We start from the raw sequence: 14,666 nt of genomic DNA on the forward strand, positions 1-14,666 counted from the left end.
TTCAGTAACAAAAAAATAGTAAAATTATTGAATGTAATTTCGAGCGGCGCCACGAGCCTTTGGAAATGTCATATACTTGGAATTTTCGACCCTTGCCTTCGCGACCCAGTGGCCGAGCGGTTTAGGTATCCGTCCGGTAAACGGAGGACGCTGGTTCGATTCCAGCTCGGGACACTTGGAGGCCTTGGTCACTTTTTCTTTGTATGTGATATTTATTTCATGTTTATGAAGTATAATAGTAGTGTGACTACTTAAAATTATTAAATTGATATTGATTATTTTTTCTTAGAATTATTAAATTGTTACAGGTAAGTATCTTAAATACAAGGACAGACATAAAACGAAACCAGTAACACATAACAAAAAAGGACTATGCCGCGTTTACAAAATCTCTCATCCTCGCATCAATTCGTGCAAAAACCAGTCACGTTTTTCTGTCAACTCTATCCATTTACTGCCAATACGAGTAGTATTCAGGGCCCGTAGACAAGATGACCAGTCGACAACGCTCCGTAGCGAACGAGACGCAATTGGCTCCCTACTAATACGGAATAGCGATAGAGAAATATAAAGCCTAGCGACTTAGACGGAATCGAGCCGCGTCGCGTCGAATCGAGTCTTCATACATTTGAATGCGATTTCATACGCCGTTATAAGAAATGCAGAAGGCTAATTAATGAGACGTCTCGGCGAGCCTAGTGGACGCTATGCTTCCGAAGGTCGCATGGACTGTGCCTCGCCGCAAGTCACCGCTTTCGCATTCTGCAAATGGATAATTCTCTTTTGGACGTGGCTCCTGATGCTGCTACTCTTGTGAGCAGATGGGCGTAGGTACTATCACCTCCAAAAGTGCATGGCGAATTTATAAATGAATTCATTCATAATTTCTCCATGCACTTTTGCAGCTGATAGTACATTACGAATGTCCGAGGTTTTGTGCGAGCTCCCGAGGCCTTCATCTGTTAAGCTGTGTACAGATTATGCGCGACAATCACTCGAGCATTGGATCGCGCAATAGAGACGGGGTATCTGTACACAGATTTATATTATAGTTTAGTTTTATTGCCTTGGTTTTATTGGCTTGGCCGCGTACTATAAGCAATCGTATTCAAGCGTTGAACTTTGGACCCCCATTTTCAGCCCCTTAGGATGTGAATTTTGAAAAATCCTTTTTTAGTGCTCCTCTATACCTCATAAGGAACATACGTGCCAAATTTGGAATCTTTAGGACCAGCGGTTTCGGCTGTGCGTTGATATGTCAGTCAGTCAGTTTTTTCTTTTATAATAAAAAAATACTATTTGTTGTTATTTGTTTTAATATTAATTTAAAATTCACAGTGCCTCAAGTTGTTTTATTTACTGTCATACTGGGTTATTTCTTTGAATAAATAAAATGAACTATGATATGGAGCGTTATCAATTATTGTCCACTTGCCTATGGGCCCAGTTTTAGCGAACGAACGTGACAATTGGGGGCTCTGTGAGGAGTTCAAACGCAAATTGAGCTCGGTCTCGAATAAATATACGTGTAGCCCTAATGGGGTGTCCAGCAAACGTTTTACCTGCGATTCTTACCTTGGCCTAGTTTATCAGCTTTTATCAGTAGTCAAATAAGTTTTTTTGCAAAAATTCATGTTATGCACAAGCTTTTATCGCCGACTGTACCTTTTTTTCAACAGTCATCTACTCCGAGACGTTTCTAAAAGCCCCTTACTCGATGGGGATACGACGTTTCATAACATCAGCTCCATGATACCATAATTATATTGCATTATCAAGTGATTTACGAGTACATATGTATTGTGTCCAAAATTTCAACTCAATCGGAAACCGGGAAGTGGGTCAAATTTAGCTTCTACGTTTTGACGCACACTAATATACTTACAAGGCAAGTTGTATAAAAGCTTGTAATAATTATGAGACGTGTAACCACTCCGATGAAGAAACCACTTTCTACAGATAGACAAACAGGCAGGCAGACAGGCAGACAGACAGACAGATAGACAGACAGGCAGGCACGTCAAACTTATAACACCCCGTCGTTTTTGCGTCGGGGGTTAAAAAGTAAGAATACGCGTAGATGTCGCAGCTTGTACCGGAACCTTTGTAAGAGAGAAGCCTGAATAACATCTTTTATATGGAATTTGACAGAGGACAGCCCACTAAACCTGTTAAGTGGTTAGTGCAAGTGGGCCTAAAGTGTACTAAGGGTTGTATGTAAGCCAGTGACAGTTACAGTGTCACCATGTGATATAAAGTATAATGTCAGTTTTCAACTTAGGGAACTCTTTTGTGTTAAATTTTAGTTTTTATTATGATTTTAACTGAAATTGAAGTGAAACAAAATTTGGTAGATATTAAAATAGGCATCTCCAATTGCTAATTGGTCAATATATTAAGTAGTTAAAATGTAAATCGCTAAGATATTCAAATAAACTGAAAGATTAAGACGAAGTTGATTAAATGTAAAATTTACTCGTCGAAATATTAATTATGCTAAAATATTAAAATCATAATTTATAATTTTGAAAGTTCACGCGCTTCGTGACCTGGCGATAAACTTTGTGACGCCGTAAACTGGGATTATGTCAGATTCCTGCCATTTCAGCTAAAATATAAATTTAAATATTCTAAGAAAATTACTTAAACTTTTCTGAAAAATCTAAGACATTGATTAGGTATTAAAGTACAATCTAATTACGTTACTTGGGTAAAGCTGGTTTTAACAAAATGAAAGTAAAATATAGGTATTTATTTAATTAGGGTCAAGGTCTCATAAAACATTGTCATAATTATAATATATACATATTATGTACCTACACAGAAGTTTGTCATTAATACTGATGTGCCGACGGAAAGTTTCCAAAATTCTGAAATTTTCACATAGGAAAACTTCGGAAACTTTCCATACTTTGTATGGATGGAAAATTTCCATTTCATAAATTTAAATACCCTTTATCTTTTGTGAAACTTTCGTCAATTTTTCAAGAAATTTAAGATTATTTTGGAAAGTTTCGGCAACCTACACATCACTACTCATAAATTATGAAAAGATCACTGCCTGTGAGTGGTTGAACACATTCTCCAAAAAAAATTGCGGCCAATAGGCTACTTGCCTCTTATTCAAATCAGCTTCTATTTAAGAATTGTCAAAACGAATTTGAATGACTTGCTAATATGGAATTAATATGAAATTGAGTGACGTCACGGTCAATTCAGTTACTCTATATATTTCTACCTTTGACTTATTAAATAGGAATTCGTTTTAAAAATAACTTCTGTTCATGTTTTTCTAATAATTATCTGATGCTTTATTTCGTGCATGGTATAAAATATTTTATTTTAAGAACAGTCAAGTTCCCTATTGACGTGACCGATGTTACTTAATGAAAAATGGTATGAATTTTCATTTTAATTAGACACATCCGCAGGCATCAATATTTTCAGCGAAAAACCTACCTAGTGGTCAAAGAGCATCTTACCTTTCTCTTTGGTATGATATGATAAAACACCACGAACACGGATAAAAACTGCTGGAGCTGTGTATTAAATTCAGTAGACGTTCTTATTTTGAAAACAGTAGATAACATGGAAAAGGCTTAAGGTAGACATTCCATTAAAGTAATCGCATTTATTCGGAGATTTATAGAGGTATTACTCTTTATAGTGACATCCTGAATTATTTGGAGCGAGAACTTTAATCAAATTGAAAGAGTTAAAGGAACATTTGATGTTTGAAATTTTGAGAACTTTTTTTTATTAATTTGAACAAATAGTTGCGACTGTTTTCAGATGGTGACTGTTTTTAATTTACCAGAAAAAAAAAGTATTGAGATGAATGTGGTCGCATATTTACTGCTAAGATTGGGTCAGTCACTTGAGAGCTCACGAACGTCGCTCTTATAACCAGTCTTAAAAAGTCGCTGTGGTCGAAATCGGCCAGGACGATTTTTGAATCTAACGGCGTTCGAATTCAGAAAATTGTCACCGAAATTGATATTTTCATTTTCTGAATTCGAACGCCGTGAAATAATAATATGATTATGAGAGTTAATACAGAATTTGGTATTAATTTTAAACTCGTAATAAACAAAATCCGATCGAGTCCGAAACACTACACTGCGCTCCAAAAGTCGCATTGCTGATGTTGGCAAAAAAACTGAACTGGGCCGGCCTATCACATTTATCCGGATAGGTAGGCTAACATAGCCACCAAGTGGATGCCGACGAAGAAGCGTGGGCCGGGCAGGCCCAGGCAAAGATGGCGAAACGATCTTGACGCCTTTCTGAAGAACTGGCCGGAGGAAACGGAGAATCGGGAGTCATGGAGAGAGGCCTTTGCCCAGCAGTGGGACACTCAAATAGGCTAACAAAAAAATAATCAAAAAGTTCAATCAATCAATCGTTTTATTTTCACAAATAACGGTCATCCGTAAATGCCTGGAAGTATCCATAAAATTTACCTATTTACTTATTATAAATACTTACTTATGCTTATTTACTATTTATTAAGACTTTGCCTCCGGCAAAAATACTTTTAATACGGAAGAGTAGCACATTCAATTTATTATTTTTCTATGACTTCCGGAAGAAGTAATAAGCTCAGAAAAAATATTCCACGGCTAGGAACGAAAATGAAAGCAATAACACAGAAATCAGAAGTAGGTTTATTGGGTTACACGGTATTAAATATTAGAATCTTTCTTTATATTTATAGGATAAGTCTAGAGATAAAGTATAAGTACTTGAAATACGATACGATCTGAACATATTTATTTATTTATAATCTGAAAACTCACTTATAGATAACTACATTGTTACTACAAGTTTATTTTTACTACATATACCAATAGGTAGTAGTAGTAAACACTTTATTGTACAGAACAAATTACATGTACCTACAGAGAGTAACTATAACGGTTATGTACAAAGGCGAGCTTATCCTTTAAGGGATCTCTTCCGAGAATAACCGAGAGAGGAAAATAGATGGTAGACAAACACAACTAAAGTGCATCGGTATATATACTAAGTACTATCAAAATATCTTTACACATAATAAACTTACATCCCTACTTTAAAAATGAATGCAATACGTATACCTAAATACATAAATAATTATATATTTATATATACAATAAACATATATCAAAATAATAATAACCGCACACGACCCAGTTTAATTTTTTCTTATTGGTTTTTATGTGAAAGCCATAATTTATTTAATTTTGACTTCAGCGATGCTATACTGACTGAATAGGTATTTTGTAGTATCACGTGCGTTGGAGGTACGCATGGTCAGTTAAGTTGAAATATTTACGAAAATGTCCCCACTGCTCACTCATATCTCATATTACTGATCTTCGTTTTAATTTGAAAAAAAAATCTGCAAACTATGAGCAGTGTGGATATATTATATTATTTTAACTAGTTTAGGTTAATTAGTTTAGGTTTAGTAACTAGGGTCCGACTGGACTGACAGTAAAATTTACTGCAACATTATGCTGAGTCGCGGCCCTTTTTAATATCAAGCTATTCATTCCACTTATTTTAATTTTAATACTGTAATGTGATATTAAATAAATCCCTTCTATGTCTATGTGCAGTGTAGTAGCAAAAATATTTTGTAATTTGTTCAGGACTATCCGTCGCATATTTACGATTTTTTTGTCACCACCGTAAAAAATACGACCAATAAAAGTACTGTTTTCACCAGGTACCATATTAGAGTGGCTACAGTACTCACAAATATTCAAAACACGCTTCTATTGTCAAAGCGCTAGGATACACGGCGTCGATCCAAAGTGCGGCCATGCCACCTTGCACATTCCTCTTACCGGTCCGAGGCACCTTAGAAATGCAGAAATGAAGACTCATGTGCTCAAGGTGCGTAGAAAAGGTGCAAATAGCTGATGCACCGAAGAGCGCCGAAGTTATCTCTCTCAGTCGCCTTTCCTTATCAATGCGAGAAAGCCAGCTGCGTGTTGTACGCCACGGATCGTTGAAGATTGTGACTTTGGCTATGCAAGCCGGCCATGCATTTCTCAAGAGCACTTTAGCTTCGAGTCAGCTCACGAATTCGATGCTGACACTTACGAAGTTCAACCTTCATGGCTTTGCTTTCTGCACAGCAATTTTCTAATTAAATACCTATAATTTGAGCTGATTTCTCGAATTAGTTTGAACAAAATCAATTTAGCCAGACCAATCTACATTTGTCAAAACATGGTATTTGCTATTAAAAAGTGTAGGTACAGTTTGAAAACTTATTTCAAAACAAACTTGAACGAACTGCTAAAAATCACGTTTTCTTTATTCCCCTGAATTGTTAATCGACAAGTTACAGTGCACACTGATGTTTTTTTTTCCATGAATGTTAAGGGCCTTTTCCATAACGAACAGGATGTTAAACAGTCTCTTTTATCCCACATGTCAATTTCATGCCAAATTGAACATGCCCAAATAAAAACCTTTTGTTTTCCCTAAACTACCATTAAAGAAACATTGAGAGAGAAGGAAAAATACTGTTATGTACATATTATGAGTTTATTTAGGTCGATTCATCAAAAAAAGATTTATAAGTTCTTCCTTTCCTCAAAAATTTCATTTTTTTTTTTTTTACATTAGCCCGTTATAGTGTCCCACTGCTGAGCAAAGGCCTCTCCCTTTGATTTCCACAACTCCCTCTGATGTGCTTTTTCCGGCCAGTCAATCATAAAAGTGTCCAAGTCGTCCTGCCATCTTCGCCTAGGCCTGCCACGTCCCTGCTTCTTTGTCGGCATCCACATGGTGGATATATTAGCCCACCTATCCTGATGCATGCGGCAAACGTGGCCTGCCCAGTCCCACTTCAGCCTGGCGGTCTTTTCCCCTACGTCAGCTATGCGAGTTTTTGAGCGCAGCGTAGTGTTTCTGATGCGGTCCATTTCTCGCTGGCAAACCTTCAGTTGGGACTTCTGACTCTCGGTGAGTGACCAAGTTTGGGCACCGTAGGTTAGGACAGTATACACATGTCAACGAGTTTACGCTTTAGTGACACTGGAAGGTCGCCCTTCATTAGCTTCTTCATGGACCAGTAGCTCTTCCAGGCATTTTGAACGCGGCGCTCAACTTCCTTGTCTTGCCTGTCGCTGAAAGAAACTAACTGGCCCAAGTAAATGTACTCGTTGACATACTGTATTAGTCTGCGTCTAACTTAAGTGTCGGGCGAAGCCCGGCGCACGCGGTCCTAAGTCAAGCGCCTTCGGCGCCCTCTAACTTAAAGTGTCGGGCGAAGCCCGACGTACACGGTCCTAAGCCGGGTGCCTTCAGCGCCCTCTAATTTTTTTCTATTATTTAAATATTGTCACTTAAAAAAAAGAGGAATATAAGTTTCTGCAAAAAAAACTAACCCTACCAGTTAGTAGTTTCATTTCGTGCGACCAAAGAGGATCGAGTATTATAGAGAGTTGCTGTCAAAGTAAAATGTGTAATCACAGTGCATAGACTGCCATCTCTCGACACAGGCTTTAAAACTTTTGAACCTCAGTTTTGACAATTTGGCCCATATTCTTAGCTTGATATGTGTTAAAATGTCAAATATTAATATTAGCGCCATCTAAATGCCAGCGCCAGCGAGCGTCCCCCAAATGTGTATCGCCATCTAAGTCACCGTAGCTTTTTCTGTATGGTTTTGAGGTACGTTTTTTTCTTAGACTTTACCTGTCTATACGGAGTTACATAATATGTCTTTGGTGCGACTATTTGAAAATTTCTATTTCTTTGGAATACAGCAAATTCCTACAATTGGTTTTAAAAAAATGGGAAATAAAAGTCTATCAAATGGTAAACTCAGTGAAAGTCCTTTCATTAGGTTGTATAATGCAATCCCGCAATATTGCGGCGGTCTCCTTTTTTAGTGTTGAAACTTGGGAACGCAATTTTATTTCGACGATTGAATTGCATTTTGTTTTTGAGTGAAGTATATTTTTAGCAGGTTTTATTGAAGCAGAAACAATGATTATTTTAAATGGATACGAAGGTATCCGTAAAGATTTCACGGATACTCTTATTAGATGACATCTGCTTAATAGGAACCGATATATCAGTATGTTTAAAAATTGTAGTTTTTTACCTCAACTTATAAATTATTTTTCAAAAACATTTTACAAATACATATAGTAGGTACCTATAATGCGAAATTCAGAATTTTTCTAAGTGTCACAGAACTCATCCCAGGTGAAAAATAATAACTCACAAAACTCCAGAACAGTTTGAAATATATTAATTCTCTGGCAATTTGGCATTCCATTTTCTCAAATTTTGATAGCAAAAGTTTCGTCGAACTTTATGATTTATGATGTACCTAATATCGTAGCCTTAAAAGATAATGATCTTGTATTTGAGATAAAAACGAAGGTTATATTTTTCAACAACGTTCCTCATTATTTTAATAAGTTCAATACAGATAGCTTAAAACTTTCATACCATAGAATGCTTGTGTTAAATACTACTACTTTTATGTACTTACGTTTAAATATCGCATTTGGCGACAAGTTTCGCGTCCTATGGAGATCCATCGTCACTATGTTTATGTTTAGAAGTTTATGTTTAGAAGTTATATATATTAATTTGTATATTTAATTATATTTAATAAGAAAACTGTATAAAAGAGACTGAAACGACTCCACAGTCAAACTAATTGTAGTTTTGTGGAGCATTGTATTTAAGTTATGTTTTGTAATTCTGAGTATAATAAATAAATAAATAAATAAATAATAAAATATCGTCATGCATGTCGCACGAAAGTTGAACGTCTTTATCCACATATACTTACCACGTCACGTGTCTAGAAAATGAAATGCTTTACTTTTAAATACATATGAGCATTTCTTTTTTTTGCCAATAATTTTTTTTATTGTTTTAGGGAATTTTTAGGTCAATTGTAATCACGAGTACTTTCAATCTCACTGGGAAACTACTTTCCTCTTTTGTTACCCCATAAAAAATGTATGGAAAATGGTAACAAAATAAGAAATAATCGTATGGGACAATTTTTTTAACTACTAGGATTGAAAAGGCTAGTAATTCTGAGTAGAAATAGCATATTTTTTTTTTTCAAAAATATCACACTTCATAAAAGTGGCAAAAAAAAAGAAATGCTCAAATATATATATTACCAGCTTTTGCCCGGGGCTTCGCTCGCGTTAGGAAGAGGCAAAAAGTAGCCTATGTCAATCTCCATCCCTTCAACTATCTCCACCCAAAAAATCACGTCAATTCGTCGCTCCGTTTTCCCGTGAAAGACGGACAAACAAACAGACACACATGTAGATGTAGATGTAGATGTAGTGTAGGGACGCCTGGCCGGATACAGGCGGGCTGTCGATCGCTGATGCGTTCATTCAGCCCAGTAGCTGTAGCCCGTAACAGACACACATACTTTCCCATTTATAATATTAGTATGGAAGTAATGGATATTAATCCTAAAACTCATACTTCTGAAATTTCGAAGAACAAAGAGATAATAAAAGTAATAAATTAAATAAAACAAACCCTTTTCAATTAGCTCATAATACTGAACTTTCTAAGCAAATGACCGAGTTATTTATTACTCGGTGTTTGTTTTACACAAAATTTAGCTTGTTATGTAAATCGCAATCGTATTTAAGGTAATGGCGCCTAATAACGTGGTACTTAAGCAGATTTCAAAAGATACCAAAAAATTAAGGGTATCAAAGCTCATTAAAGACCACAAATATTTTTTTTATGGAAGATTATTTATTGAACTATTAGTTTTGAAGAGTTTTAGGATCATTTTATTTTATTATATGTCATAAAATGATTATTGAAGCCAACATACCTAAATTTTCTATTACCGTGGTAATGAACAGGTTGCAGTTCTATTAACGCGAATTGAGATTTCATTACCGAGGGTATGAATGACAGTGTTTTTCTGTCATCGGTAAATAGAAACCCATCTCAAAATTCGGAGCTTAATACCGACGGTTGAATATACAAATTATGACAAATACATATACCTATACTATCCTCCTTTATGAATACCCACAGAAGACTCAGTTTCACCTAAGAAATCTGTACTTACGGTACACTAAATGTCATATTTTGATACAAGACTAATATGTCGCTCGGTAATAGATACTTCTATAGGAACCCATTACCGACCCAAACAAGTATTGCATGGATCGGTAATAGATTCTTATATATTCTATTACCGAGGGTTATCTGATCGTACCATCGGTAATAGGCATAAATTGGAGTATTATAAAATCTAATTCCGACCCATAAAAACAAAGTCATACAGATGTATTTTCATTACAAATCAAAATAAAATATTGCAACCTTATATTAAAACCAAGCTTACATAACTGGTAAGTAAGCATCAGACTTTATGTCAATATTTAAAAAATTGACAAATTAACGGTTTTCATAGAAACTACGAAATCAGTCATGAAGTTTTTGCTAAAAATTAAGGTTTTGTTGAATAATTTTCATACCGCGTAAATAGTTCTTTGATAGCGTTAATAGATCAAGATTGAAACAACTGTAAGACATTATATAACTGATCACATATACTTAAAATAAAGCAAAAAGAACTAATATCACTACTTTAACTATTACCGTGGTATACCACAGTAATAGAATCTACTCACGAAATGGCGCCTTTCACCGCTGTCTTTTAATTTCTACTTTAAACGCATTTCCAGGCTAAACAATACGTAAAAAGTACTCAGAAGTCATGTAGAAAACTATAAACAATAATTTGAAATGCATAACTTTCACCTGTTTGCCATAATTATTACGTAAACTACTAAATGAGATTGGAGTTCACTTATGTTTAGCGTCACACGTCAGTATGACACAACCTCTTCTCGCGGCCCCGTGGCAAAAACTGTCAAATAGCGAGCGTCTTCTTTCATTCACACTCTCTATCGCCTATATGTGCGTTAGTCAACTAAACAGGCTTCCTTTGTGTGAGTAACTTTTTTTAAGAAATTGGTCGGTTTGCCTATAAAATGCGTATTTGCAAATGCGGCGGTAATGGACGTCGATTTCGATACCCGCGTTGATAGCCGCCGTTACCTTAAACTTCGTCAACCAAAAGCCAACTTTCTGTGCCAAAGGTTGGAAACAAGCTAAAGTATTGTTCATTTCATCGTACGTGTTTTACATTTTGGAATGTTATTCAAAAAGTTAAATAGCGAGAAGAAAAGTTTTGTAAACTGAGGTGTTTTTTAAATCCATACTAATATTAATAATCATCCAAACGTAACAGACTCAGGGCACTTAATTCTGTTCTAATTAATAACCACAAATATGTTAACAGGTTAGTTTCTGAAATAGATAAAGTTGTCACCCTTAACCATTGAACCAAGTTTCTTGTTTCTCTCAAGTCCACTCAACTGTTTTCATATTTACTTCTCTATAGCTATCAAACTTCGCCCAATCCCATATTTGAATAGTTTGTTGGGCTGAAACCCTCTTCAAATCTTCTCATATATCCAGTTGTTAATCAAACTTGCATTGAGCCCGCGAGTGAATTGTTTAGACTTTGACTCATTGAGATGTTGATTTATGTTTAAATTTACTTTTGCTATTATTTTGCATGGAATAAGTAGGTAATTTGGAAAGCGCCTGATAAAAAATTGAAGGCAATTATTTAATTTTAACAAAACGTTCACATCAATTAACAGGAGATGCCTATATTACTATCAATATCATAATGAAAATTTAGTTAGTAGACACTTCGTTGATTTCACAAAAAAGCTATGTGTTATTTATTTTTTTAAACATGTATCAGAGATCAGAAAGAGTTAAAATAAGCTTTTAAATGAGCAAGCATAAAAATGTAGATAACAATAATGTTTAATTCATGTTATTTGAATAATATTATAGGTATATACTTAACAAACATTGAATACGGAAGAATTTGCGCTTTCAAAGGTACTACTTCTCGTAAGTATGTCATAAAAATTTTATAACCAATTTGATACGTATTTATAGGAGGTGAGACTCATAAATTTAAGGTAATAATGGCTACACACCTAAAATACCTTAGTATAAAAGGCAAGAGATGCCTCTTCACTAAGTTTTGTTATATATTTTGTTTTAAAAATGACTAAATATGAGGATTTTAACAGACCTTCCCGGTGTAAAACCACAGCTTCACATACAAAGCTCGAAGCAAACAAAAAACATAGATATATCTGATAAATAAATAGGTAGTCGGTTCGGAAAATAAGACATTTCTAGCCACTGTAAAACTCAAAATTATCCCGCATTATGAGATTATGAAGGGTCCAACAATGTCGAATTGACACAAACAAAACGCCAACTCACATGTATTCCACATCACGTATTTGCGGTCGGATTTCAGAGTCCTACCCTCAAAAACATAAAGTCTTAAGCGACCAAAAACTTACTTTAAAATATTAAACCTAACACTAACAAACATGGCACACAAGTACGTGACCTATTCGTGTTTGTTTGTACTTATCGAAATATGATTTAAGCCGTTTTACCACTGAATAATGACGTGGAGAATAGGATAAATCCAGCTCAATCCAGTTAGGACGGGATCAAGCGAGAATTCCGGATAAGATTGAGATTTGGCGACTTATCTTTGAGGCAATTAAGATGGCCGTTTACGTGATAAGATCAGATTTTTATAGACTCGTTGGGTCTCTGATTCCGTTTTCTATATTAACAGTAACTTTAAAATTTTGCAATCAAAATGTGCATTTGTATAGTTTAAATAACATGTGGACATTGTTGACGTTACTGACTTGACTGAATGGGTTAAATGACACGGTAAAATTACGATACAAGTGCGGAAAAACGAAAGTTCGAATCGAGTGGCGATTAATTAAAACACCAACGAAGGGAGTGTTTTTTAAATAGACACGAGGAAATTTCCTTTTCGCACGTGTATCGTAACGACGTTTTTCAGTACAGATGGCGTTTTTTTACGCACTAGTGCGAAAAGTGGTTCATTATATGCCAGATCGAAACTTCGGAGGCTCATCTGTACTGAAAAACGTCGTACGATACACGTGCGAAAAGGAAATTCGTAACTCGTGTCGATTTAAAACACTCCCTTCGGTCGTGTTTCAATTTATCGCCACTCGTTTCGAACTTCCTTTTTTACGCACTTGTATCGTAATGTACTACTTCAGTACAGATGGCCCTCCGAAGTTTCGACCTGGCATGTAATGAACCACTCCTCGCACTAGTGCGTAAAAAAAACACCATCTGTACTGAAAAATACAATAAGGGTGTTTTCCTTTAAAGGAGGTTATGTCTGAAATCTAATAAGCGCTGGTGGCCTAGCGGTAAGAGCGTGCGACTTTCGATCCGGAGGTCGCGGGTTCGAACCCCGGCTCGTACCAATGAGTTTTTCGGAACTTATGTGCGAAATGTCATTTGATATTTGCCAGTCGCTTTTCGGTGAAGGAAAACATCGTGAGGAAACCGGACTAATCCCAATAAGGCCTGGTTACCCTCCGGGTTGGAAGGTCAGATGGCAGTCGCTTTCGTAAAACTAGTGCCTACGCCAAATCTTGGGATTAGTTGTCAAAGCGGACCCCAGGCTCCCATGAGCCGCGGCAAATGCCGGGATAACGCAAGGAGGAAAAAAAATGTCTGAAATCTAATGTTATTTTCCCTTCATTATCGCACTTCAGCGGCAGCGATAATTTCATTCGTGCTCTTGGTACTTGAAACAAGATTAATTTTGCTCGGTATTACGCAAATATTAAGGAGTCTCACGGAAATTGAATTTGACTTCATCATATTTAATAAATAATAATGTTTATACGCTGTTTATTACTTTTTTGACTGTGTACATACATATAATCACGTCTGTATCCCATAAAGGGGTAGGCAGAGCACATGAACTACTAAGTTTCAGTGCCACTATTGGCAAAAAGGGGTTGCAAGAAATCCAAATTGTGACATTGCATTGACAGGTTGCCAGCCTATCGCCTACGCCACAATTTAACCCATATCTTTTTCGACTGTTCGCGTTTTTGACAGGCGGTAACTGTGAGGTAACCGAGAGGGGGTGGGTGGCACTTTTAGCGGGGAGTGGAAGTGGCCATACTGTACGATAGTACTCTTTATTATACTGTGACTCAGTTGAACACCGTTGCATGCAATACTTTTTCTACGACCATGCTCTTACTTTTTAGGGTTCCGTAGTCAACTAGGAACCCTTATAGTTTCGCCATGTCTGTCTGTCCGTCCGTCCGTCCGTCCGTCCGTCCGTCCGTCCGTCCGCGGATAATCTCAGTAACCGTTAGCACTAGAAAGCTGAAATTTGGTACCAATATGTATATCAATCACGCCAACAAAGTGCAAAAATAAAAAGTGGAAAAAAAATGTTATATTTGGGTACCCCCCCTACATGTAAAGTGGGGGCTGATATTTTTTTTCATTCCAACCCCAACGTGTGATATATTGTTGGATAGGTATTTAAAAATGAATAAGGGTTTCCTAAAATAGTTTTTTGATAATATTAATATTTTCGGAAATAATCGCTCCCAAAGGAAAAAAAAGTGCGTCCCCCCCCTCTAACTTTTGAACCATATGTTTAAAAAATATGAAAAAAATCACAAAAGTAGAACGTTATAAAGACTTTCTAGGAAAATTGTTTTGAACTTGATAGGTTT

General features: G+C 36.0%; 1 protein-coding gene across 1 annotated transcript; it reads right to left on the bottom strand.

The window, feature by feature from the left end:
* Positions 1 to 962: 962 nt before the first annotated feature.
* Positions 963 to 6,923, bottom strand: LOC125233366. The gene is made up of 2 exons (XM_048139359.1): positions 6,643 to 6,923; positions 963 to 1,029 (listed from the first exon to the last, which is right to left on the bottom strand). The coding sequence occupies exons 1-2, from the start codon at positions 6,921 to 6,923 to the stop codon at positions 963 to 965; spliced, it is 348 nt and encodes a 115-aa protein (XP_047995316.1).
* Between the last annotated feature and the right edge of the window lie 7,743 nt (positions 6,924 to 14,666).

This window comes from Leguminivora glycinivorella, chromosome 1 (genome assembly GCF_023078275.1).
Source record: "Leguminivora glycinivorella isolate SPB_JAAS2020 chromosome 1, LegGlyc_1.1, whole genome shotgun sequence".
Lineage (NCBI taxonomy): Eukaryota > Metazoa > Arthropoda > Insecta > Lepidoptera > Tortricidae > Leguminivora > Leguminivora glycinivorella.